General features: G+C 37.2%; 1 protein-coding gene and 1 long non-coding RNA gene across 3 annotated transcripts in view; one reads left to right on the top strand and one right to left on the bottom strand.

The window, feature by feature from the left end:
• The window catches only part of LOC147009138 (uncharacterized), a 66,739-nt gene extending 63,138 nt beyond the window's left edge, over positions 1–3,601 (top strand). The window contains exon 5 of one of the 2 annotated variants that reach the window (XM_085862731.1): positions 2,729–3,601. In XM_085862731.1, the coding sequence (XP_085718857.1) occupies positions 2,729–2,883 (155 nt within the window). In that variant the 3' untranslated portion in view covers positions 2,884–3,601. The remainder of the gene's footprint in view (positions 1–2,728) is intronic. The other variant, XM_085862733.1, reaches the window with a different exon arrangement.
• A 9,275-nt stretch (positions 3,602–12,876) lies between these two features.
• Positions 12,877–14,814, bottom strand: LOC147009137 (uncharacterized). The gene is made up of 3 exons (XR_015052999.1): positions 13,656–14,814; positions 13,344–13,398; positions 12,877–13,047 (listed from the first exon to the last, which is right to left on the bottom strand). It is a non-coding gene; the product is annotated as an uncharacterized LOC147009137 (long non-coding RNA).
• Positions 14,815–26,922: the final 12,108 nt, after the last annotated feature.

Raw genomic sequence — 26,922 nt, 5'->3', positions numbered from 1 at the left:
CTGTCAGCGGTCCGATGATAAAAGAGCACGCCATGGAGTTCGCACGGTCGCTTGAAGTTCCCGAGGTAGATTTCATGATTCAAAGCGCGCCACAACATCAACTCTGCCAAAATTCCTGGGGAATCGGTCTCTGTTCCTCAAGAAGCAGTCGACAACTGGACCAAGTGCGTACCGACGATAATCGCACGATATGACCCCAAAGACATCTTCAATCTCGACGAGAGTGGGATGTTTTACTGCGCGATGCCAGACAGAACGCTCCGCGTTCAAGGGACTGAGTGTAAAGGCGAGAAGCAATCAAAGGAACGTTTGACTGCTGCTTTCCTCATCAACATGGTCGGTGAATTCCAGAAAACGCTTATCATCAGGAAATCTGCCATGCCTCGTTGTTTCCGCAATCTCGATAGTCTCCCAGTCATCTGGAGATCGAACAAGAAGGCCTGGATAACGTCAGGTCTCTTCAAGGAGTGGATGCAACTGTTCAACAAGAAAATGCAACGGCAGCAAAGAAATGTCATCGTCTTCCTGGACAATGCAACGCTCCGTGCCACCCCGACCTCGAGCTCTCGAATGTGGAGTTTATGTTCTTCCCCCCAAACACGACTTCGTGTCTCCAACCTCTCGACCAAGGGATCATTCGCGCGATTAAAGCAACGTATTGAAAACAACTCGTACGACTGTCCTCGCTAAAATCGACCGCTGTCAGCCAGGCGACACTGACGTCGTGAATGATTTTAAAAAGTGTGTCACTGTCTAGGATGCCTGCATGTGGATCGCACAAGCCACAGCACAAGTCAGAGAATCCACCATGAAGTGTTGTTTTGTTCGGTGTGGTTTCGGCAACGACGCTGTTGAGGGTGACAACGTGGTTGAGGGCAACGACGAAGACGATATCCCACTCGCCAATCTGCTCAAAAGAATGCAAGAAAATTACGGTTTGACGACGGACATTGTTGATGACTACATTAACTCCAACGAAGATGTTCCCACGGAATGCGAGAACGATGAAATGAATCAAATCCATGATGATGTGGTGGCTGAGTTTATCACTGACAATGGTGACGCTGATGACGACATTGACGACGATGACGACGTGCAGGAGCCAACGATTACCACGCGAGAAGTAATGGACTGTATGGCGAAAACAAGGCAGTATCTTCTGTCCAAGAATCTCGGACATTTACTGGACACAGTCGACAAACTACAGAATGGTATCGCTGAATCTGCCACATCATCCGCGAGGCAGCGCACCCTGGACTCTTTTTTCAACGTTGCACAATAATAATCAAAATTACTGTTTCTGTCTGTTTCTGTGAATAAAGTACAGTACGTGAATGTGAAATATGATGTGAAATCCTGTACAAACAGTTGTTCCACTTAAGTTATTCAATTTAGGAATTAAATGTATTAAAGAAGTTGTACATCTTTACCTGAAGACATACCCAAATGGTGAAACCGGCTAAGGGGACCACCCCTCAAGCGGACCACTTTTGGCCAAGTCCCTTGGTTTGGTCCAAATGAGGGTTTCCACTGTATAACTAAAATGCAGAAATATAAAAAAAGAATGGCTTGACCAAACAGCAATTATGAAATCAATTAATGGGATTCGGAATTGTACCCGACAGCAGAACTTTAGTAGCTGGTACTAGCCTAACTTTAATTTAAGTAAAATGCCTCCATATTTTGTGGTAAGACAAAAAAAAAGATAAACCAGAATTGTGCCTCATGCAGAAATCATCAGAGGAAAGAATATTAGGGAGGTCAGAGTGTAAAATTATATTATTGAAACCTGTGCACCAAGACCACATGCAGCATTGAATAACACCTAATTATTTGTGGAAACCGAGCCTATCCATGGCTTCCAATTAATTGGATTGGTGGTTTGTGCTTTTTGGGTTATGTGGTACTACATTATGTTTACTTACCCATTCCCCATTTCAAAATTCGCAACAAATTGACCTTTATGACCAGCTAAGGTAGCTGAAGAACTTATAACAATGACAAATGTGTCCAAGAGCCGTGTCATAAAGGTTTTGTCTTCACCAGAAGAAGAAGAAGAAGAACGCGGAGCTCTCTTAGAGCCAGCGTTCGCAATGCGACGCGGCTAAAAATGGCAGCTGCTTTGGAAATGCTTGCGAATGAAACTGCAGCTATTTTAGCAGATATTAATGTTGAAATTATTGCAATGTGCACAGAAGCTATGCAAAATCGAATTGCTTTGGATTTAGTGTTTGCTGCACAGGGTGCATGTGCTCTTATTAGGTCTGAATGTTGTACTTATATCCCAGACAAATCAGAACACATTGGAAGTTTGACAGAAAAAAAAATTAAAGAAGAAGAAGCTAAGTTTCATAATTATTATGCAGATGATGGAATATTTTCTGGGCTAAAAACGATCTTTGGAGATAGTGGACAAAATTGTTGCAGTGGATTTTTATTGGACTGATGTTACTTGTGATCATAAGTACTTTTCAAATGTGTTACGACAACATTGCCCTCACTGATTGCTTCATGCTTTTTGAGGAAAATTACACCTGTAATGGTTTGTTACCAAAGTCTCCTTATAAGGATCCTGATATTGAAGAGGAGTTTCATAACTTGTGCAAAATTGTGATTGAGAATGCATAGGTCTATGCCATGGATTCAGATTTCAGTATATTTCTGTGACTATGGACAAATGTTATCCTTAATGCACTTATCAGCCTTGTTCCCTGAACCCTATGCCCAGGTGTGTTGAAAATGACAAGATCACCCATGCTGGGTAGAACTTCACTGCAATGGCCTAAGGGCCTACCACAACTCTTACTAGGGTGGCCTAAAGCAGGCTCAGCTGCGCAACCACCTGAAGTCCCCCAGCTCGTCTGGAGAGGGATGACCACATGAAGGGCTTGGCTTTGTACTTTGTGCTTGGAGATTGATGCCCAGGAAACAGAAGTGCTCATGTGGGGCTATTTTCAGTAATGCAATCCAAAAAGGAAAAGGTGGATGTCAAAGTTGAGATTTCCTCTTAAGCACTTGCAATTGGTGTGAATGAATAAAGACATTGTTCCTCACTCACAGAATATTAATTGAACTCAGGAGAAAATGCTGCAGTTGAGAGGATTCCATTGTAAACATAATTATCCATGTATTCTGTTACATTTGCTTTCTGTAAAACATATATCTGCCTGATTTGTGATGTTGATTTGTCTATTTTGAGTAAAACGATGTAACAACCTGGAAATGTTGCATAAGTTCGAGGAAGACTTCAGTATATCAATTAATGAATGATTAAATATAACTTTAGATATTTCTTATTTAGTTTACAAATTTAATGAAGGTAATGCATGGCTTTTGTGCAGCGACACCAGTCAGAATGCAATGTTGTTCTTTATCAATGCTGACAACGTGTCGAAGTAATGATTCACTCCCTTGATCTGTGTAACTGTCAGCACCTCCAAATAGGCAAATATGACCGTTTTTGCATGAATTAGGTGTCTTGCATAAAATATTTTGTTTTGTTAGGAACAAGCGAAAATACACACAATTTGAAGAAGAACACGTGTTTCTGCATTAGAATTGTGATTTGGAAAAAAAATAAAACAGAGTCAGAACAACCTAATGTGTTGTTAAAAACTCTAGGTTTTTGTGAATAAGGTTTCTGGTGTTAAATGTATTCTTTTGCTAAGAACAAGCGAAAATACACACTATTTGATGAAAAACACGCATTTCTGCTATAGAAGTGAGTTGGAATGAAAAACAGAGTATGAACAACATAATGTGTTGTTAAAGTGCTTGTTTCAGGCAAATAAGACCGTTTTGCATGAATAAGGTTTATTGTGCAAAATATATTGTTTTCCTCAGAAAAAGTGAAAAGACCATTTGATGAAAAACACAAGTTATTGCATTAAAATAAAGATTTGGAACAAAAATCGGGGTCAGAACAACCCAATGTGTTGTTAAGCACTCTTGTTTTCGGCAAATTCAACCTTTTTTGTGTGAATAAGGTTTCTGGTGTAAAATATTTTCTTTTACTGAGATGAAGCGAAAATACACACTTTTGATGAAAAACTCACGTTTCTGTATTATAATAGTGATTTGGAACAAGAAATGGGGTGAGAGCAACCGAAGATGTGGTTAGAAGTCATTGTTTGGGCAAATTCAACTGTTTTGTGTGAATAAGGATTCTGGTGTTAAATGTATTTTTTGCTTAGAACAAGTGAAAATACTCACTATTTGATGAAAAACATGCATTTCTCCTTCAGAAGAGTGAATTGGAGCAAAATAATCAGTCAGAACAACCCAATGTGTTGGAAAAACGCTTGTTTTAGGAAAATATGACCATTTTGCACAAATCAGGTTTCTTGAGCAAAATGTATTGTTTTGCGAAGAACAAGCGAAAATACACATTATTTGATGAGAAACTCACGTTTCTGTATGAGAATAGTGATTTGGAATAAAAAAAAACGGGGTATAGCACACGCTTATGTGTTGTTAAAAAGGCTTGGACAAGGCAAATATGTATTGTTAAAAACTGTTGTTTTGGCAAATTCAACCATTTTGCTTTAATAAGGTTTCTTGTCTGAAATATTTTGTTTTCCTTCAAACAACCTAAAATATACAGGATTGAAGAAAAACACGTTTCTAGATGAGAATTGTGATTTGGAAAAAGAAACGGACTTAGAACATTTAAATGTGTTGTTGGAAATGCTCTTTTTGGACAATGCTTGGAAATGCTTGGAAATTCAACAGTGTTGTGTGAATAAGGTTTCTAGTGTTAAATATTTTCTTTTACTAAGATTAAGCGAAAATACACACTATGTGATGAAAAGCACACATTTCTGCATTGGAATGGTAATTTGGAGCAAGAAACGGGGTCAGAACACGTCAATGTGTTGTTAAAAAACTTGTTTTGGACAAATTGAACCGTTTTGTATGAATTAGGTTTCATGCACAATTTTTTTATTTTCCTTAGAACAAACTAAAATACACACTATTGGATGAAAAAAAACATGCGTTTTGAGTTCGAAATAATGACACGCAACAAAATAACGGTGTCACAATAACCCAATGTGTTGTGTAAAATGCTAGTTTTGGGCAAATTACACCGTTTTTTTGTGAATCAAGTTTCTGGTGTTAAATTTATTGGTTTGCGAAGAACAAGCGATAATTTCAGACGATTTGATGAAAAACTTGGGTTTCTGTGGTGGAAGAGTCATTTGGAGCAAAAAACGGTGTCAGAATAACCCAAAGTTTTTGGTAAAAATGCTTGTTTCAGGCAAATAAGACCATTTTGCATTAATCAGCTTTCTTGTGCAAAATGTATTGTTTTGCGAAGAAAAAGTGAAAATACACATGATTTGTTGAAAAACTCGCATTTTCTACCTTATAATAGGTTTTTTGGAACAAGGAACAGAGTCAGAACACACAAATGTGTTGTTGGAAATGCTCTTTTTGGACAAATTCAACCGTTTTTGTGTGAATTATGGTTCTGATGTTAAATGTTTTGTTTTGCGAAGAACAATGAAAATACACACCATTTGATGAAAACCACGCATTTCTGCATTGGAATGCTGATTTGAAACAAGAAACGGGGTGAGACCACATAAATGTGTTGTTAAAAAACTTGTTTTGGACAAATTGAACCGTTTTGTATGAAGTAGGTTTCATGTAAAAAAAAATTTCTTTTCCTCAGAACAAACTAAAATACACACTATTTGATTGAAAAAAACATGCGTTTTGAGTTCGGAATAATGATACGCAACAAAATAACAGTGTCAGAATAGCCAAATGTGTTGTGTAAAATGCTTTGTATAAGGTTTTTGGTGTAAAATATTTTCTTTTACTGAGATGAAGCGAAAATACACACTTATTGATGAAAAACTCACGTTTCTGTATTAGAATAGTGATTTGGAACAAGAAACGGGGTGAGACGAACCGAAGATGTGGTTAGAATGATTGTTTGGGCAAATTCAACTGTTTTTGTGTGAATAAGGTTTCTGGTGTTGAATGCATTTTTTGCTCAGAACAAGTGAAATTACACACTATTTGATGACAAACATTTATTTTTACTACAGAAGAGTGATTTGGAGCAAAATAGCAGTCAGAATAACGCAATGTATTCGTAAAAACGCTTGTTTTAGGAAAATATGAGCATTTTGCACGAATCAGGTTTCTTGTCTGAAATATTTTGTTTTCCTTCAAACAACCTAAAATATACAGGATTGAAGAAAAACGCGTTTCTGGATGAGAATTGTGATTTGGAAGAAGAAACGGATTCAGAACATACAAATGTGTTGTTAGAAATGCTCTTTTTGGACAAATTCAACCGTTTTTGTGTGAATAAGGTTTCTGGTGTTAAATATTTTCTTTTACTTAGATTAAGGGAAAATACACACTTTGTGATGAAAACACGCATTTCTGCAGTGGAAGAGTGTTTGGAGCAAAAAACGATGTCAGAGTAACCCAAAGTTTTCGGTAAAAATGCTTGTTTCAGGCAAATTAAACCATTCGTGTGAGAATAAGTTTTCTGGTGTTAAATATTTTATTTTACGTAGATTAAGTGAAAATACACACGATGTGATGAAAAACACGCATTTCTGCCTTGGAATAGTTATTTGCAATAAGAAATGGGGTCAGAGCAACCTTGTGTGTCATTAGAAATGATTGTTTTGGGCAAATTCAACCATTTGTGTGTGAATAAGCTGATCCTGCTCACCAGATTCTCTCAGCGAGGGAGTCTCGTGAGTGGAGGAGGCCAATGGGCCGATCACGTGCATCTTGGTTCTAGCAGGTTGACCGGCATCTCAAGGAGATGAGGATGGGCTTGGCATCTGCCTGGGGGATGGCCAGACGGACGCCCCTGGAGTACTCGTGGAAAGTGGAAGCAGCAACACGCTGTTCTGGCAATGCTCCCATGCCTGACCTGAACCTAAAATATACAGGATTGAAGAAAAACACGCGTTTCTGGATGAGAATTGTGACTTGGAACAAGAAACGGATTCAGAACATAAAAGTACGGTGAATCTACTGATTCTGGCTCACTTTTCCCCATGTAAGTGAATGGGGAATTTTCAGCGATTCACATTTTTTTTCCCTAAAAGTAAACCCCCTTTTTATCCCAAGGTATATTTATTTGTCTCCCCTTTTAACCTTGAGGCACTCTTCAAATAACCAATGCAATAAGATAAAGATTTGTTCAAGTAGTAATGTGATTTGTTAAAGGTGATTCTAAAGAAATATCTGAAACATGTAAGCCTCGGGACACTCTTTTTCAAATAACCAATGCATATTGTTTAGCTCACTCATTGAACCTATAAATATTTGTTCATTCTTAAATTCCTTCAATCGTTTAATTTTCTTTGCACAATAATCCCCATCTAAAATATTTAAAAATAAAACATTTGAATCTTTATATTTTTTAAGATACCCCTTTTGTGCCTGATGCAGTCATCTTTGCAGAGACTTTAGACATCCTCTTGGGGGCCCTTGAGGTGCTGAATGAGGAGTCGGAGCCGTTGGGATTACGGGTTTCTTGGGTCAAAACTAAGATCCAGGCTTTCGGTGACATCTTGGATGCTGCTGTCCTGTCTGTGTCTGTTTGTGGTGAGGATGTTGAGGTCGTGGAGAGATTCACTTACCTTGGCAGTGATATTCATGTCTCTGCTGGCTGCGAGTCAGAGGTCAATAGATGTCTGGGTCGGGCCTGGGGAGTCATGGATTCACTGGATCATGGGGTGTGGCGCTGCCGGTACCTGTGCGGGAGGACGAAAGTCCGAGTCTTCAGGTCCTTGGTACTTCCAGTCTTGCTCTATGGGTGCGAGACTTGGACTCTGACCAAGGATCTGAGACGGAGACTTAATTCCTTTGGTACCAGGTCTCTTCGGAGAATCCTTGGCTATCGCTGGTCGGATTTTGTGTCCAACGAGCGGTTGCTGAGAGAGACTCGGATGAGATTTGTTACCTGCATAGTCCGTGATCGTCAGTTGCGGCTGTATGGACATGTGGCTCGTTTTCCTGACTCTGATCCTGCTCACCAGATTCTCTCAGCGAGGGAGTCTCATGAGTGGAGGAGGCCAGTGGGTCGACCACGTGCCTCATGGTTGCAACAGGTTGACCATCATCTCAAGGAGATGGGGATGGGCCTGGCATCTGCCTGGGGGATGGCCAGACGGAGGCCCCTGGAGTACCGGCGGAAAGTGGATGCAGCGACGTGCTGTTCTGGCACATGCTCCCATACCTGACCTGACCTGACCTTTTGTGCCATTATGAAATGATAAACTTCTCTTAATGCTCTTGTTTGACCACCTCCTGAGCCTCAGATTATTTTTTGCATAAGCCACGCCCACTTTTTCATAATCCACGCTCACTTTTCCTAAGCCCTGCCCACTTTTCACGAGATGTTTTAAACCACGCCCACTTTCCTAAGCCCCGCCCACTTTTCGTGAGGTGTTTTTTAAACCACGCCCACTTTTACGAAGGTCCACCCACTTTTACTAAGCCCCACCTACTCTTACATCATTTCCAGTTCATCTCTGACTCAAAGAAATCACGAGAAAATTCTAGAATGTTATTGTTCTGAAAAAATTTCCAAGGCTTGTCTGGGCTGTTCGGCAATTTTTTTCAAGCAATCCTCCATTTTGAAAAAAAATTTCTCCATTCTGACAAGGCTTGCCTGGGCTTGCCCAGGGAATTTTCAAAGAATCCTCCATTTTGAAAAAAAAAATTCTCCATTCTCACAAGGCTTGCCGGGGCTTGCCTGGGGTTGCTTCGGGAAACCATGCCCAACAGTCTTTCCCTATAAAAGCCTCAAGCCCAGGCTCCATTTTAAACATATTTTTTGCTGGCAATGGAATGCTGTGTGCTTGCTTGGAGCTCTACTACTTGTATGGAACTAAACCTTCAAGTTGATGAACTGGATTCAAACCTCTTATCTGTTGAGGTAAGATTTTATTTTCCTATTTACAGTTTGATTTAAGCATAGACTCATTTAATAATTAAATAACTTAATTAATACATTATTATTTTCTCTCACAGGAAATTGTATCTGAAATACGAAATGAAAATACTGCTTTTGCCACAACTTGGGGTGAAATTGTTGGCTTGGTTTTAGACCTTGTGAGCGACCAAGACCCACAGAACGAGCTTGACCTTGATGATCCAACCAAATAGTTATACCTCGGAGACCTTGTGATCGACCAAGACCCACAGAACGAACTTGACCTTGATGAGCCAGAATACAAGTTTTACCTTGGAGACTCACAAATTATTAAAAAATCAGGAAATGAGTTCTGCCTTGATGGTTTAAATAACTACCTTGGAGACTCAGGAAAAGGGTTCTGCCAAGATGGTTCTAAATATGGGGCCCACCTTGGAGACTCACAAATTTTGAAAAAATTAGGAAATGAGTTATCCCTTGCAGACTTTGTAAGTTGGTTTTATTTTGGAGACTTGAAATGTGGGTTCTGGCTTGAACTCACAATGTGATGCATGTCTTGGAAACTCAACAGGAATGTTATCTCAGTAATATCAACAGGAATTGATATTATCTCCAGGTCATACAGAATTCACAGTTCGAATTAAAATAATTTTTTATAAAGAAGGGCGTATCGTTTGTATGAGAATAGAACAATGGGGGTATGATATGAATGATTTAGGGTATAATTGGTCATTTAAAATTAACCTCGAAGACCTGGAACAATTAAATCAGTCTCGTAAGGAAGAATATTATCCACTTGGTATCGAGAATGAGTTTTGTGGGGCCACGATTAGTAAACAACAAATAAAAGAATTTAATAAGGGTAAATATAATAATGGTTTTGCCCTTGTTTATCTCATGAAAACAGAAAAAACAGGATTATATATAATAAGTAAGAAAATACAAAATGATTTAACTATGGGAAGATGGGGAGGTGTTTCATGCCATAATATTATTCTAACATATATTTCTAATACATAAATGACAGCAAGAAGGCTTCAAGAAAATTATCATTTCTGTGTCCAAGCATACCTTCAAGAAAAGCGTATTCGGTATTTTAATAAATATGTTCTACAACATAAGAATGAGGTATTTTCAATAAAAGATTGGCATTATGCTGATGTTGATAAACCGACAACTTTAGATTTAATTAGAATGTTAAATAATGAAAAAATTATAAAGTTAAGAAAAGGTAAGGCTCTTTTAGAAATACAAAAGAAATTTTATTGGTTTCCTGTTGTAAAAAAAATTATTTTGGATACAGGAATAACAAGAAATCCTGATGAATATATGTATAATATTCTATGGGGTGTAAGCGATTCAAGGATAATAAGGGATGAGGAAGGAGTTGAACAAGAGAGGGAAGAGGAGGAAAAGGAGAAGAGAGAGAAGGAGGAGAGAGAGAAGAGAGAGAGGGAGGAAAGAGAGAAGAGAGAGAGGGATGAAAGGGAGAAGAGAGAGAAGAGAGAGAGGGAGGAAAGAGAGAAGAGAGAGAGGGAGGAGAGGGAGGAGAGGGAGGAAAGAGCGAGACAAAATAAATATCAAAATATGGAAACCAGTGAGATTCAAAAAGATTGGTGGTATTACAGAAAATAACTCAACCCACCGAGGAGGAAAACAAAGAATTGACAAGTCTATTTGCAATATTTTCTTCAAGACTATTGACATCGCCAAGCTATTCATTTTAATTCAAGTTTTTCATTTTTTTTTCTTAAATAAATGGAGGAGAGAGTGAAGGCATTTCTAAGGATTCTTTATGTTTTAAAAATTAAGATTCAAATGTGCATGTTGGAAACTAAAAAGGTTTTTGCACTCTGAAGGAATTTTTCACATAAATAAATGAGTTATTGTCTCAAATGTAAAAAGAAAACTAATACTAAAAATATTTCATATATTAAAAGTAAAAATAACAGGGTTATACAAAAAGGTATATGTTTGGTGTGTGGTTCAAAAAAAAAATCAATTTATCTCCAAACACAAACGAGGAGGAGATATACAAAAGTTTTTATCAGGAAGTAAATTTACAACTACTGGAATACCAGGGGAATTACATCTTCCAGGGTATTCTTTCTGTGGTCCAGGCACAAACTTGGATAAAAGATTAGAAGAGGTAGACAATCCTAAATTCTGGAGTAAGCCTATCAATAGAGTTGATGAAGTGTGCATGAGACACGATATTGATTATGGGAATACCACAACGTTGGAAGAAAAGCATGAAGCCGATAGAGAAATGTTGTATAATTTGTCTCTGATACAAAATCCAACCTTGAGAGAAAAAGTTGATCGGTTCATTGTGAAGAAGATGATCAGTGCTAAATTGAAACTTGGTCTTGGAAATTCAAAAAACTTATAGGCTCTAATGATGTCATTAAGACTGAAGAGCAATTAGCTGATGAATTACATAAACCAATATTCACAAAGTTTCAGAGAAGGAAAGTTTATTCCAAGGAAGTTGATTATATCTGGTCTGCTGATTTGATTGAACTTAATAATGATAAGGGGTACAAGTATGCTTTAACCGTTATTGATTTGAGGAGTAGATATGCGTGGGTTGTGCCATTAAAAAACAAAACAGGTAATACTCTTATGTTAGCCTTTCAACAGATTTTTAATAAAAGTAAGAGAAAACCTAAAAAATTGTGGACTGATGAGGGTAGAGAGTTTTATAACAAGACATTTATGAATTTTCTAAAAAATAACAGTATTACATTATACAGTACCTTTAATGAAGGGAAGGCAGTTGTTGTTGAACGTTTTAATCGTACCTTAAAAGAGAGACTATATAAAAAATTCACACAACTCGGTTCACACCAATGGTCATCTTTTATTCAGGATATTGTGGATAAGTATAATGACACGATTCACACGTCAACAAATATGAAACCATCAGAAACATTTACAAAATTAAAATATGAAAAAGAGATTAATGTCAGAAAACCTAAGTTCAAAGTTGGTGATATCGTAAGAATATATAGGTGGAAATCTCATTTTGAAAAAGGTTATGTTAAAAGATGGACCAACGAGCTTTTTAAAATTGTTGATGTAATAGATACGGTTCCTTGGACTTATAAGATATATGATTTGGAAGGGGAAGAGATTTTAGGTTCATTTTATTCACAGGAATTACAAAAGACAAAGATAAATTGAAATTTTTTTGACTCCGCCCCTTTTTGACTCCACCCACACAAACCCCACATAAGCCCCGCCCACACAAACCCCACACAAACCCCACCACACACAAACCCCACACAAGCTCCAATAAATTGAAATTTTTTGAATCCGCCCCTTTTTGACTCCACCCACACAAACCCCACACACACATAAACCCCACACAAGCTCCACACACACAAACCCCACACAAGCTCCACCCATATTCATCATATTCACATAATTAGTGATTAGTTAATTAGTTCCCCACACACAACATGTTTATTTAATTAAAAAATTATCCACCCATCCACACAAGCTCCACTCATCCACCCATCCATTTATCCACACAAACCTCATCCACATTCACCCCTCCCACATAAGCTCCACCGAAGCTCCGCCCACATAAACCCTGCCCACATAAACCCTGCCCACATAAACCCTGCCCACACAAGCTCCACCCACATAACCCCTGCCCACATAAACCCTGTCCACATAAACGCCCTCCCACAAGCCCGCCCACACACGCCCCTCCCACACAAGCCCCGCCCACACAAGCCCCACCCACACAAGCCCCACCCACACAAGCCCCACCCCCCCATCCCCTCATCCCCCCTGTGCGCCCCCACCTTTGACCCACCACCTCCCTCATCCCACCCCCACCCTTCCCCACACACGCACATGGGGAGGGGAGGGATGGGATGAGGGGGTGATGGGTAATTGGGGAGCGCACCTACCCCCCTCCCCCCCCCCCCCCCCTCCCCACCCCTCCCTCTCGTTCATGTCTTGATCCTCTTCTTGAAATTCAAAATCAAGTAATTGTAAACAAAACAAATATAATTTATTAATATTGAAAATATTAAATATTCATTTGCGAGAATGTATAATCTTTCCCAGCAATCTTCTTCAGATGTCTTGTGATTTCGAAACTCAGACACCATATTCTGTTTTGAAACAAAAAGTGGATAATAATTAGGTTTTATAAAGATAATTACATGGTAATATGAGTAAACCTGGTGTTGGTTCTAAGTTCAAGCCTCGTTGACCACTGAATTAACACACCAGCCTCGTTGACCACTGAATTAACACACCAGGAGGCTGACTCAGCCTGTCATCCTTTCAAGGCCAATAAAATGAATTCCAGTGTACTGGCAAAACCGCGTCCAAACTAATGATGCAACCAACATAAGACGACATTCTAAAGAGAGAGTGATATTAATAATAATTCAGAAACATTTACCTCCAGAAAATCATGTGTTGTACAAGATTGCTTCAACAGCTGATGTGCGATAGTGCTGAAAAAAAAAATAATAAGTCAAGGGTATAGATGAAGAGACAGACAGAGAGAGATACAAACAGACAGGGAAAGCGACACGCACACACACACACACACGCACACACACACATATATATATATACACACACAGACACACATATATACACACACACACACACACACACACACACACACACACACACACACACACACACACACACACACACACACACATATATATATATATATATATATACACACACACATGTGTCTCACCATTGGTTTAATTCATTCGAGATCAGAGGCCGTGATAAGACTTCGTACCAGTCATTATAAATCATTGACCTCTTCAATAAGAGCATAGAGAGGTAGGTAGAAAGACAGACAGAGAGAGATACAAACAGACAGGGAAAGCGACACACACACACACACACACACACATGTGTCTCACCATTGGTTTAATTCATTCGAGATCAGAGGCCGTGATAAGACTTCCTACCACTCATTATAAATGTTTTTCAATTCTCTTCTAAAATCATTGACCTCTTCAATAAGAGCATTCATTTGATGCACCTCATCGTGATATGTGAACTCCACTTCTTCCAAGGACCTGTCAGGAAATATATATATATATATATATCAGAATTATCACGATTTAATTTAAAATCGATTGCTTCATCGTTCAAAGAGGAACCAACTTACCAACTTTGTGTTGAGCTGTTTTGTTCATCGGAAGAAAGATCGCTCATGTCTCAGTTGTAAAAATGAAAATCCCGTCTGGCAGAAACTTTGTCTGGTGAATCACTTATAAAGCAACGATGAGGAGATTGTTTAAGCATTGGGTGCGGCCACAGGAAATGACGCTTCAGGCGAGCAGCTTGGAAAATAACTGGGCGATTGTATGAATCATTTTCAAAACATACTGAAAATGCCCTAAAATGGTTTTGATTAAACATGTTTTCAGTTCGTGTTCCGAGATAAAATATAAACACAAGACCTTGTCTCACAGAATAGTTCCTGTCTTTCTTTTCACAGCACGACCGTGTCAAAAAAACACTTCCTCATTTTCACGGCATGAACTGAAAACATTTGAAACAAAACTTTTTTTATGGCGTGGTTTATACACAAAAATGATATGTGGCTCAGGAGGTGGTCAAACAAGAGCATTAAGAGAAGTTTATCATTTCGTAATGGCACAAAAGGGGTATCTTAAAAAATATAAAGATTCAAATGTTTTGTTTGTCAATATTTTAGATGGGGATTATTGTGCAAAGAAAATTAAACTATTGAAGGAATTTGAGAATGAACAAATCTTTATAGGTTCAATGAGTGAGCTGTTCAACCCCCAGGTGTTCAATTCAATGAGGTTCAACCTCCAGGTTAAAAGGGGAGACAAATAAATATACCTTGGGATAGCCTGGTTATATATATAATATAATAACTTGTATATATATATATATATATATATATATATATATATATATATATATATATATATATATATATATATAATATATATATATATATATATATATATATATATATATATATATATATATATATATATATATATATATATATATATATATATATATATATATATATATATATATATATATATATATATATATATATATATATATATATATATATATATATATATACCTACAAAGCCTGGTGTTGACTAAGCCTGGTGTTGGCTTAGTGGTTAGGGTGGCGGCTTGGGATCCCAGTGTCCTGAGTTCAAGTCCCGTTGGCTGCTGAATTAACACCAGGGGGTTGACTCAGCCTGTCATCCTTCCGAGGTTGGCGAAATGAGTGCCAGTGTACTGGTCCTGGTGTATGCCCCGGTTAGAATAGGTGTACCATATCCCTGTGTGTCGTAAGAGGTGACCAGGGTTGGTGTCAGGAAGGGCATCCGGCCATAAAACATTGCCTCACAAAAAGCCAAACCCCTGCACAGCAGGGAAAAACGGATAAAAAGGGGGTTTATTTTTAGGGAAAAAAAAAGGGAATCGCTGAAAATCCCCCATTCATTTACATGGGGAAAAGTGAGCCAGAACCAGTATATCCACCCTACTGATGACCATTGTTGTGAACCGAGTTGTGTGAATTTTATATAGTCTCTCTTTTAAGGTACGATTAAAACGTTCAACAACAACGGCCTTCCCTTCATTAAACATCTTTCCAAGATGTTGCAAATCTAATGTTTTGCCTGTTTCTAACATGCTCCATTGTCGTTCCAAAGACAGCATTATTCATCAATTTATAGAATTCCCCTTCAAATTTTACTTTCGTATTTGTTCTCGTATCTGTATTGAATTTAATATACTTTTTCTTCCAAGGACTTTGTTTAAATTTTAAAACTCTATGAATTTTAGCAACTCCAAATCCTTCTCTCAAAAACTGTTTCAAGTTTCTCTGATGCAAAACATATCCCTCTTTATCATAGAATGTTGTTAATAACTTTTCTGTTGATTTGCCTTTAATAATAAAACTTTTATGATAATCACTTAACCATTTTTTCTTTGTGGTTTCTTTCTCACATGCAATAGGAAGGTCTTTATGCTTATTATGAAGACCACTCGGGTACCTCAAATCAACTTCAAAATAATAACCTTCTTCTTCCTCATTCAATTCCTCTTGAGAAGAAATAACAATATTCATCAAAGCCTTTTCATAATCCTTTTCTTCCACCCACTCTAATTTACCATAAGGCAGTGATTGAGACATTGCCCATCCATGCAAATTATTAGCATCAAAGTACATCAAATAATTACTATCTTTTTCACTATCATAATTTGGAAGATATTTATTATTTGCTTTAGCATATCTTTTTGAACATACTTGTGATATTCCACCTCTCTTTGACTTCTCAATCATCAAAAGCATATCTACATCACTGATTAAATCTATATCTTGTTTTGTCATTTTCAACATTACAGTCCAAGCTAAACCAGGAGCTGTGAAATAGTGGGTAGGATCCAATCCATAACAATTTTTTTTATTATGACAGAGTGATCTAAAAGCTTCAAACACATCAGCTAACAATAAAACATCTGTTTTTAGATACAAATCATGATATTCTCCAAGGTTCTTTATCTTAAATATTTTACAAATTTCTTGTGCTTGTTTATATTCCTTATCACTTATCTCTTCTTCATAAAGGTTATTATAGAAACTTTCTTTTGAAGGAAGTTGTGTTTCTTTAAATCTCATAAATGAATCCATATAATCATAAGGATAAATTCCCTTACTTGTAAGAATTTTCTCTTTACTTTGAATTTCATTCCTTGTTTGAATTTCCTCTCTCGTTAGAATTTCTTTGTGGTTTCTTTCAAGTCTTTTCAAGTCTTTTCTTTCAAGCTTCTAGGTCTCACTATCTGCCATGACCTTTCCTGGGAAAGTCACATTTCCAACCTTGCCTCAAAAGCCAGTCGCCGACTGGGAATCCTCCGTCGTGCTAAGTCCTTCCTCGGCCCTCTTGAGCTCCTGACCACTTACAAAGCTTTTGTCCGTAGCCTGATGGAGTACTGCTCTCCCCTCTGGGCTGGTGCTCCTGCCTCCCACCTTTCTCGGCTTCACGCTGTCGAAACCAGGGCATTTAAGATCATCGGCATCTCCCGCAATGAAGCTGAGTCTTTGGGCCTCTCACTCAATCACCGCAGGTTGGTCGGTGGTCTTTCTGTCTTCTACCGACTCCTCTCCAGCCTTGCCCCCCCTGCTCTCTCTGGGATTTGTCCCCACCACATTTCCACAGGGCGCTCAAGGTCCACCAACAACCCCCTTCTGGTAAAACTACCAAAATCACGAATCACTGCTCATCTTCACTCTTTTATTCCTCTTTTTTCCCGCCTTTGGAATAAACTTCCTCACTCTATTCTTTCCCATTCTTCCCTCCAGGCTTTCAAAACAGCTGTTCACCACCACCTCTTATCTTCCCCCATCCAAATCCTCGATCTTTTCTACCCCCGATAATCCACCCAAGCCCACTTCCTTCATTTCTCCTGCTTTCCTTCCTGAAAGTCCCTGAAATGTCCCTCTCCCTTCCACAGTTCACCTAATGTGTCTGTTCCCCACTGTTTTGTCCCTTCCACTCCCGCCCCTCTTGTCTCATGCCTCCTTGCTGTGAGTTGTGTGTTCGCTCTCATACGAGCCTCGACAAAGGTATACAAAAAAAAAAAATTCCCTCTTTAATCAGAATTTCATCTATAATCAGAATTTCCTCTTTAGTTAGAATTTCATTCATTGTTTGAATTTTCTTTATAATTAGAATTTCATCTTCAGTTAGAATTTCTTCATTAATTTCCTCATTAATTAGAATTTCCTCTTTACTTTGAATTCTCTCTTTAATCTGAATTTCCTCTTTAGTTAGAATTTCCTCTTTTGGAAAGAATGAATTAAGATTTGGAAAAGACCCTGTGGAGCTTTGATTTGATGCTAGGGAGGCTAGTGGTGTTCCCATAAACTTGTAAGAATCTCGAAACCTAATATGAGTTGAAGGTTTTGTGAATATCATTTTTGTAAATGAAATATACTTTTGACTTGTGTTTCTTATGGCAGAAATATTCCCTGGTGTTTTTGAAAGTTCATTTATAAATAGACAAGTAAAGGTGCCCGTCTTCAACAGGCGTCACTGGCAACATATGGTAAAAGACAGATAGCATGAATGTATTTTAAACAATATATTATATCATTTTTATCCATTGATTATCATTCAGGTTTTCCCCTTCGACTGTCCCACAGTAGCTCCACGTCGATGACATTACCACGTAGTTTAGTGACAACACAACGTGTACCATTCGTGAGTTCCGGAGGATCCATAGAGTGCATTAAAATTACAGGGCACCCTTCTTTAAAATGATCCAAAAGGCCGGATCAGTTTCGTCTACATATTCATATCTTGTAGATTTTAGCTGGCCGGATCAGTTTCGTCTCCATATTCATATGTTGTAGAATTTAGCTGATTCTGAAACTGTTAACAGCATGTCGATCGGATGGTTCTGTGATTTTCTACGGTAGTAAACAGAAGTACGACTTAAGCCTGTACGCCACCATGCGGAGACCCAAGGACCTAATATTTCACAACAAACTAAAAACTCACAAAATTTGAAGATATTTTAAATAAACAATTTATTATAATATCAATTAAATATCATTTTTATCCATCGATAATATGAATTGTTCTGTACAGCTATAGTTGTTCTCCTGGGATCTGCGCATCCATCCACAATCTATGTTCTAATGAAGTGCAGTAGGAATAATAAAAAGTCGGATGAACATGAACTGTTTAACTACCATAATCATCAAAACGAATTTTGAGGGGCCTCTTATGGAAGACAATAATATCATTACTATATATGTCAAAGCTTGTTTCATTTCATGTAGTTACAGAAATCTGATGGTGGAACAAAAAAAGGGGCGTGCCAAAATATTAATAGAGATAATCATCAAAACGAATTTTGAGGGGCCTCTTAAGGAAGCCAATAATATCATTACTATATATGTCAAAGCTTGTTTCATTTCATGCAGTAACAAAAATCTGATGGTGGAACAAAAAAGGGGCGTGCCAAAATATTAATATAGATATTAATATAGATAATCATCAAAACAAATTTTGAGGGGCCTCTTAAGGAAGACAATAATATCATTACTATATATGTCAAAGCTTGTTTAATTTCATGCAGTAACAAAAATCTGATGGTGGAACAAAAAAAGGGGCGTGCCGAAATATTAATATAGATAATCATCAAAACGAATTTTGAGGGGCCTCTTAAGGAAGACAATAATATCATTACTATATATGTCAAAGCTTGTTTCATTTCATGCAGTTACAAAAATCTGATGGTGGAACAAAAATAGGGGCATGTCGAAATATTAATATAGATGTGTATCATAGTTGGCACTGTTGTGAAGAAAGACTATAATAAAAGAAGGAAATTTATAATCAAGATTACAACAGGAATGAGCGGGACCTCTATATTTACCAGTAAGATGACAATGATCCCTAACTTTAGACTCCTCAATTTCCTCCTCACAAATATGACAGATATTGTACTTTCTAAATTCTAATTTTTCTTCTTCGGTTAATTTCATCGGTTCATTTATTTCTTTCATTAATTTAGTTAATCTTGTACAATCCTTTTCTAATACTCTTACAAACACTTGTGAAGCTTTTTTCCACTATAATGTACAAGTTTATTATACTTTTCTCCAACAGATGATTTGATATAATAACAGAAACCACAAGGAATATGTTTTTGATATTTATTTGTATGTGATTCTTTTGGATTAGGAGAAGCAGTATTTATCTTTTTTAGGATACATTCAAAATCAGCGCATTTGGATAGTGAGAATAGTGATTTGGAATAAAAACACGGGGTAACCACATGATTATATGTTGTTAAAAATGTTTGAACGAGCCAAATATGTGTTGATAAAAACTGTTATTTTGGCAAATTCAACCGTTTTGCTTGAATAAGGTTTCTTGTCTGAAATATTTTTTCCTTCCTTCGAACAACCTAAAGTATACAGGATTGATATGAAAAAAAACACGCGTTTCTGGATGAGAATTGTGATTTGGAACAAGAAATGGTTTCAGAACGGACAAATGTGTGTTGGAAATGCTCTTTTTGGACAAATTCAACCGTTTTTGTGTGAATAAGGTTTCTGGTGTTCAATATTTTCTTTAACTTCAATTAAGTGAAAATACACAATATGTGATGAAAAAAGACATTTCTGCCTTCGAATAGTTATTTGCATCAAGAAATGGGGTCAGAGCAACCTAATGTGTCGTTAGAAATGATTGTTTTGGGAAAATTCAACCATTTGTGTGTGAATAAGGTTTCTGGTGTTAAATGTAATTTTTGTCAAATAACAAGTGAAAATACACACTATATAATGAAAACACGTATCTCTGCAGTGGAAGAATGATTTGGAGGAAAAAAGGTTGTCAGAATAACCCAAAGTTTTTGGTAAAAATGCTTGTTTCAGGCAAATAAGACCATTTTGCATTAATCAGCTTTCTTGTGCACAATGTATTGTTTTGCGAAGAAAAAGTGAAAATACACACTACTTGTTGAAAAACTCACGTTTTATTTCCTATAATCGGATTTTTGGAACAAGAAACGGAGTCAGAACACACAAATGTGTTGTTGGAAATGCTCTTTTTGATCAAATTCCACCGTTTTTGTGTGAATTAGGGTTCTGATGTTAAATGTTTTGTTTCGCGAAGAACAATGAAAATACACACCATTTGATGAAAACCATGCATTTTTGCATTGGAATGGTGATTTGGAACAAGAAATGGGGACAGAACACGTCAATGTGTTGTTAAAAACACTTGTTTTGGACAAATTGAACCGTTTTGTGTGAAATATGTTTCATGGACAATTGTTTTTTTCCTCAGAACAAACGAAAATACACACCATTTGATGAAAAAACATGTGCTTCGAGTTCTAAATAATGATACGCAACAAAATTTTGGTGTCAGAATAACCTAATGTGTTGTTTAAAATGCGAGTTTTGGGAAACTTCAACCGTTTTGTGTGAATCATGCTTCTGGTGTTATATTAATTGTTTTGCGAAGATCAAGCGATCATTTCAGACGATTTGTTGAAAAACTTGGGTTCCTGCAATGGAAGAGTGATTTGGAGCAAAAAACGGTGTCAGAACAACCCAATGTTTTGGTAAAAATGCTTCTTTCATGCAAATGTGACCATTTTGCATGAATAAGTTTTCTTGTGCCAAATGTGTTGTTTTGCGAGGAACAAATGAAAAATGCAAACTATTTGATAAAAAAAAACATGTATTTCTGCATTAGAATAAATAATTGTAATAATAATTAGTGTCAGAACAACCCAATGTGTTGTGAAAATGCTTGTTTGGGGCAAATTCTAGCCTTTGTGTGTGAATAAGGTTTCTGGTGTTAAATGCAATTTTTGTCTAATAACAAGTGAAAATACGCAGTATTTGATGAAAAACACGCATTTCTGCAGTGGAAGAGTGATGTGGAACAATGATTCGTGTCAGAACAACCCAAAGTTTTTGGTAAAAATGCTTGTTTCAGGCAAATAATACCATTTTGTATGTATAAGGTTTCTTGTGCAAAATGTTTTGTTTTCCTCAAAAAAAAAAAAAAGTGAAAAAGACGATTTGATGAAAAACACACGTTATTGCATTAGAATAATGATTTGGAACAAAAATTGGGGTCAGAACAACCCAATGGGTTGTTTAGCACTCTTGTTTTCGGCAAATTCAACCGTTTTTGTGTGAATAAGGTTTCTGGTGTAAAATATTTTCTTTCACTGAGATGAAGCGAAAATACACACTTTTTGATGAAAAACTCACGTTTCTGCATTAGAATAGCTATTTGGAACAAGAAACGGGGTGAGAGCAACCGAAGATGTGGTTAGAAGTGATTGTTTGGGCAAATTCAACTGTTTTTGTGTGAATAAGGTTTCTGGTGTTAAATGTATTTTTTGCTGAGAACAAGTGAAATTACACACTATTTGATGAAAAACATGAATTTCTCCTACAGAATTGTGATTTGGAGCAAATTAATCAGTCAGAATAACCCAATGTGTTGGTAAAAACGCTTGTTTTAGGAAATATGACCATTTTGCACGAATCAGGTTTCTTGTGCAAAATGTATTGTTTTGCGAAGAACAAGCGAAAATACACATTATTTGATGAGAAACTCACGTTTCTGCATGAGAATAGTGATTTGGAATAAAAACGGCGTAAGGACATGCTTATGTGTTGTTAAAAATGCTTGTACGAGGAAAATATGTGTTGTAAAAAACTTGATTTGGCGAATTCAACCATTTTGCTTGAATGAGGTTTCTTGTCTGAGATATTTTGTTTTCCTTCGAACAACCGAAAATATACAGGATTGAAGAAAAACACGCGTTTCTGGATGAGAATTGTGATTTGGAAAAAGAAACGGATTCAGAACTGACAAATGTGTGTTGGAAATGCTCTTTTTGGACAAATTCAACCGTTTTTGTCTGAATAAGGTTTCTGGTGTTAAACATTTTATTTTACTCAGATTAAGTGAAAATACACGGATTTCTGCAGTGGAAGAGTGATTTGGAGCAAAAATCGATGTCAGAGTCACCCAAAGTTTTCGGTAAAAATGCTTGTTTCAGGCAAATTCAACCATTTGTGTGAGAATAAGGTTTCTGGTGTTAAATATTTTCTTTTATGTAGATTAAGTGAAAATACACACGATGTGATGAAAAACACGCATTTCTGCCTTCGAATAGTTATTTGCAACAAGAAATGGGGTCAGAGCAACCTAATGTGTCATTATAAATGATTGTTTTGGGCAAATTCAACCATTTGTGTGTGAATAATCTGATCCTGCTCACCAGATTCTCTCAGCGAGGGAGTCTCGTGAGTGGAGGAGGCCAATGGACCGACCACGTGCATCTTGGTTGCAGCAGGTTGACTGGCATCTCAAGGAGATGGGGGTGGGCATGGCATCTGCCTGGGGGATGGCCAGACAGACGACCCTGGAGTACCGGTGGAAAGTGGAAGCAGCGACGCGCTGTTCTGGCAATGCTCCCATACCTGACCTGAACCTAAAATATACAGGATTGAAGAAAAACATGCATTTCTGGATGAGAATTGTGATTTGGAACAAGAAACGGCTTCAGAACATACAAATGTGTTGTTGGAAATGCTCCTTTTGGACAAATTCAACCGTTTTTGTGTGAATAAGGTTTCTGGTGTTAAATATTTTCTTTGACTTACATTAAGTGAAAATACACAATATGTGATGAAAAAGGCATTTCTGCCTTAGAATAGTTATTTGCAACAAGAAATGGGGTCAGAGCAACCTAATGTGTCGTTAGAAATGATTGTTTTGGGCAAATTCAACCATTTGTGTGCGAATAAGGTTTCTGGTGTTCAATGTAATTTTTGTCAAACAACAAGTGAAAATACACACTATATGATGAAAACACGTATCTCTGCAGTGGAAGAATGATTTGGAGGAAAAAAGGTTGTCAGAATAACCCAAAGTTTTTGGTAAAAATGCTTGTTTCAGGCAAATAAGACCATTTTGCATTAATCAGCTTTCTTGTGCACAATGTATTGTTTTGCGAAGAAAAAGTGAAAATACACACTACTTGTTGAAAAACTCACGTTTTATTTCCTATAATCGGATTTTTGGAACAAGAAACGGAGTCAGAACACACAAATGTGTTGTTGGAAATGCTCTTGTTTGACCACCTCCTGAGCCACAAGTTATTTTTGTTAAGCCACGCCCACTTTTCATAAGCCCCGCCCACTTTCAAATGGATTTTTTAATGCCCTGCCCACTTTTCTTTAAGCCCCGCCCACTTTTCACGAGGTATTCCCATAAGCCACGCCCACTTTCCTCTCAGCCCTGCCCACTTTTCTGTTGATTTTTTTATAAGCCCGCCCACTTTTCTTTAAGCCCCGTCCACTTTTCATGAGGTATTTTTATAAGCCACGCCCACTTTTCCTAAGCCCCGCCCACTTTTGCTAAGCCCCGCCTACTCTTACATCATTTCCAGTTCATCTCTGACTCACAAAGAAATCACTAGAAAATTACAGCATGTTATGGTTTTGAAAAATTTCCCAACGAAGGCTTGCCTGGGCTTGCCCAGGGAATTTCCAAAGGAAACCACACCCACCAGTCTTTCCCTATAAAAGCCTCAAGCCCAGGCTCCATTTTAAACATATTTTTTTGCTGACAATGGTGTGCTGTGTGCTTGCCTGGAACTCTCCGACTTGTATGGAACTAAACCTTCAAGTTTATGAACTGGATTCAAACCTCTTATCCATTGAGGTAAGATTTTATTTCCCTATTTTCAGTTCCTTTTAAACATCGACTCGTTTATAATTAAATAACTTAATTAATACATTATTATTTTCTCTCACAGGAAATTGTATCTGAAATGCAATATGAAAATACCGATTTTGCCACAACTTGGGGCAAAATTGTTGGCTTGGTTGAAGACCTTATGAGTGATCAAGACCCACAGAACGAGTTCGTCCTTGATGACCCAACTAAAGAGTTATACCTTGGAGACCAGCAAAATCCTGAAAAAGAGTTTTACAGCAATAGTACTCATTGTGAGTTATCAAGACAATACCTACTGAACAAGTTATACCTTGATGAGCCAGAATACAAGTTTTACCTTGGAGACTCACAAATTTTGAAAAAAATCAGTAAATGAGTTCTGCCTTGATGGTTTAAATAACTACCTTGGAGACTCAGGAAAAGGGTTCTGCCAAGATGGTTCTAAATATGGGGCCTACCTTGGAGACTCACAAATTTTGAAAAAATTAGTAAATGAGTTATCCTTGGTGGTTTTAAATATGAAACCTACCTCGGAGACCTCAAAAATTTTGAAAAAAATCAGTAAATGAGTTCTGCCTTGATGGTTTAAATAACTACCTTGGAGACTCAGGAAAAGGGTTCTGCCAAGATGGTTCTAAATATGGGGCCTACCTTGGAGACTCACAAATTTTGAAAAAATTAGTAAATGAGTTATCCTTGGTGGTTTTAAATATGAAACCTACCTCGGAGACCTCAAAAATTTTGAAAAAAATCAGTAAATGAGTTCTGCCTTGATGGTTTAAATAACTACCTTGGAGACTCAGGAAAAGGATTCTGCCAAGATGGTTCTAAATATGGGGCCTACCTTGGAGACTCACAAATTTTGAAAAAAATCAGGAAATGAGTTATCCTTTAGAGACTTTGTAAGTTGATTTTATTTTGGAGACTTGAAATGTGGATTTCTGGCTTGATAAGTCACAATGTGATACATATCTTGGAAACTCAACAGGAATGTGGTTATGCCTTGAAGACTTGGAAAGTTGAGTTTATTTTGGAGACTTGAAACTTTTTTGGAGACTTTTATTTATTTATTTATTATTATTTTATTTATTTATATTTTGGAGACTTTTGGAGTTGCTATCACTCTTTGGGATATAAACCTATCGATGTAGTTCTTTGTCGGATGGTGCTTGATGGGAGCAAGATCAAGAAAGTTCTGGGAAGAAAGTGCAGGCTTACTCCCCCTTTCTACGTCATCAAACCTGAAAGCCTTAAAAGACAGAATTGGAAGAAGAGAAAAAACATAAAAAATATACATTGTTCGTTCTGGGAAGAAAGTGCAGGCTTACTCCCCCTTTCTACATCATCAAACCTGAAAGCCTTAAAAGACAGAATTGGAAGAAGAGAAAAAAAAACGTAAAAAAAAAATATATATATATATATAGGTGGAAATCTCATTTTGAAAAAGACATTGTGTTGGGCGAGGATTGAGTTGGGGTTGAGATTTTGAATGTGAGGGTTGGGGTTGAGATTTTGAATGTGAGGGTTGGGAAACACACAGACACACACACACACACACACACACACACACACACACACACACACACACACACACACACACACACACACACACACACACATCAACAAACAAAGTTAAGCCTTGACTATTCAGTTGAGGATTCTGTGTTTGGGGTTCACAGATCTAAGAACGTCCCCCCTTGACACACATTATATACTGTTCTACACCACGGACTTGGCCCTCAAGTGTCCACAACGGTGTATAGTAGGAGGGAGTGAAGCGCCAACCCATTGCTCCCATTGCACACACATTATTATTTGGAATAAAAACTGGGTAAGGACACACTTTAGTGTTGTTAAAAATGCTTGTACGAGGAAAATATGTGTTGTTAAAAACTGGTGTTTTGACAAATTCAACCATTTTGCTTGAATACGGTTTCTTGTCTGAAATATTTTGTTTTCCTTCGAACAACCTAAAATATACAGGATTGAAGAAAAACACGCATTTCTGGATGAGAATTGTGATTTGGAACAAGAAACGGATTCAGAACATACAAATGTGTGTTGGAAATGCTCTTTTTGGACAAATTCAACCGTTTTTGTGTGAATAAGGGTTCTGATGTTAAATATTTCCTTTTACTTAGATTAAGTGAAAATACACATTATGTGATGAAAAGCATGCATTTCTGCCTTAGAATAGTTACTAGCAACAAGAAATTGAGTCAGAGCAACCTAATGTGTCGTTAGAAATTATCGTTTTGGTCAAATTCAACCATTTATGTGTCAGTGAAATTTCTGGTGTTAAATGTAATTTTTGTCTAATAACAAGTGAAAATACACGCTATTTGATGAAAAGCACGCATTTCTGCACTGAAAGAGTGATTTGGAGCAAACAACAGTGTCAGAATAACCCCAAGTTTTTGGTAAAAATGCTTGTTTCAGGCAAATAATACCATTTTGCAATAATCAGCTTTCTTGTGCAAAATGTATTGTTTTGCAAATAAAAAGTGAAAATACTCACGATTTGTTGAAAAACTCGCGTTTTCTATCTTGGAATAGGTTTTTTGGAACAAGAAACGGAGTCAGAACACACAAATGTGTTGTTGGAAATGCTCTTTTTGGACAAATTCAACCGTTTTTGTGTGAATTCGGGTTCTGATGTTAAATGTTTTGTTTTACAAAGAACAATGAAAATACACACCATTTGATGAA

This window comes from Eptatretus burgeri, chromosome 17 (genome assembly GCF_056783735.1).
Source record: "Eptatretus burgeri isolate ZD-2024b chromosome 17, Ebu_testis_v1, whole genome shotgun sequence".
Lineage (NCBI taxonomy): Eukaryota > Metazoa > Chordata > Myxini > Myxiniformes > Myxinidae > Eptatretus > Eptatretus burgeri.
Note: the sequence above shows the minus strand (reverse complement) of the source record. Positions and strands in the feature narration are given on the sequence as shown.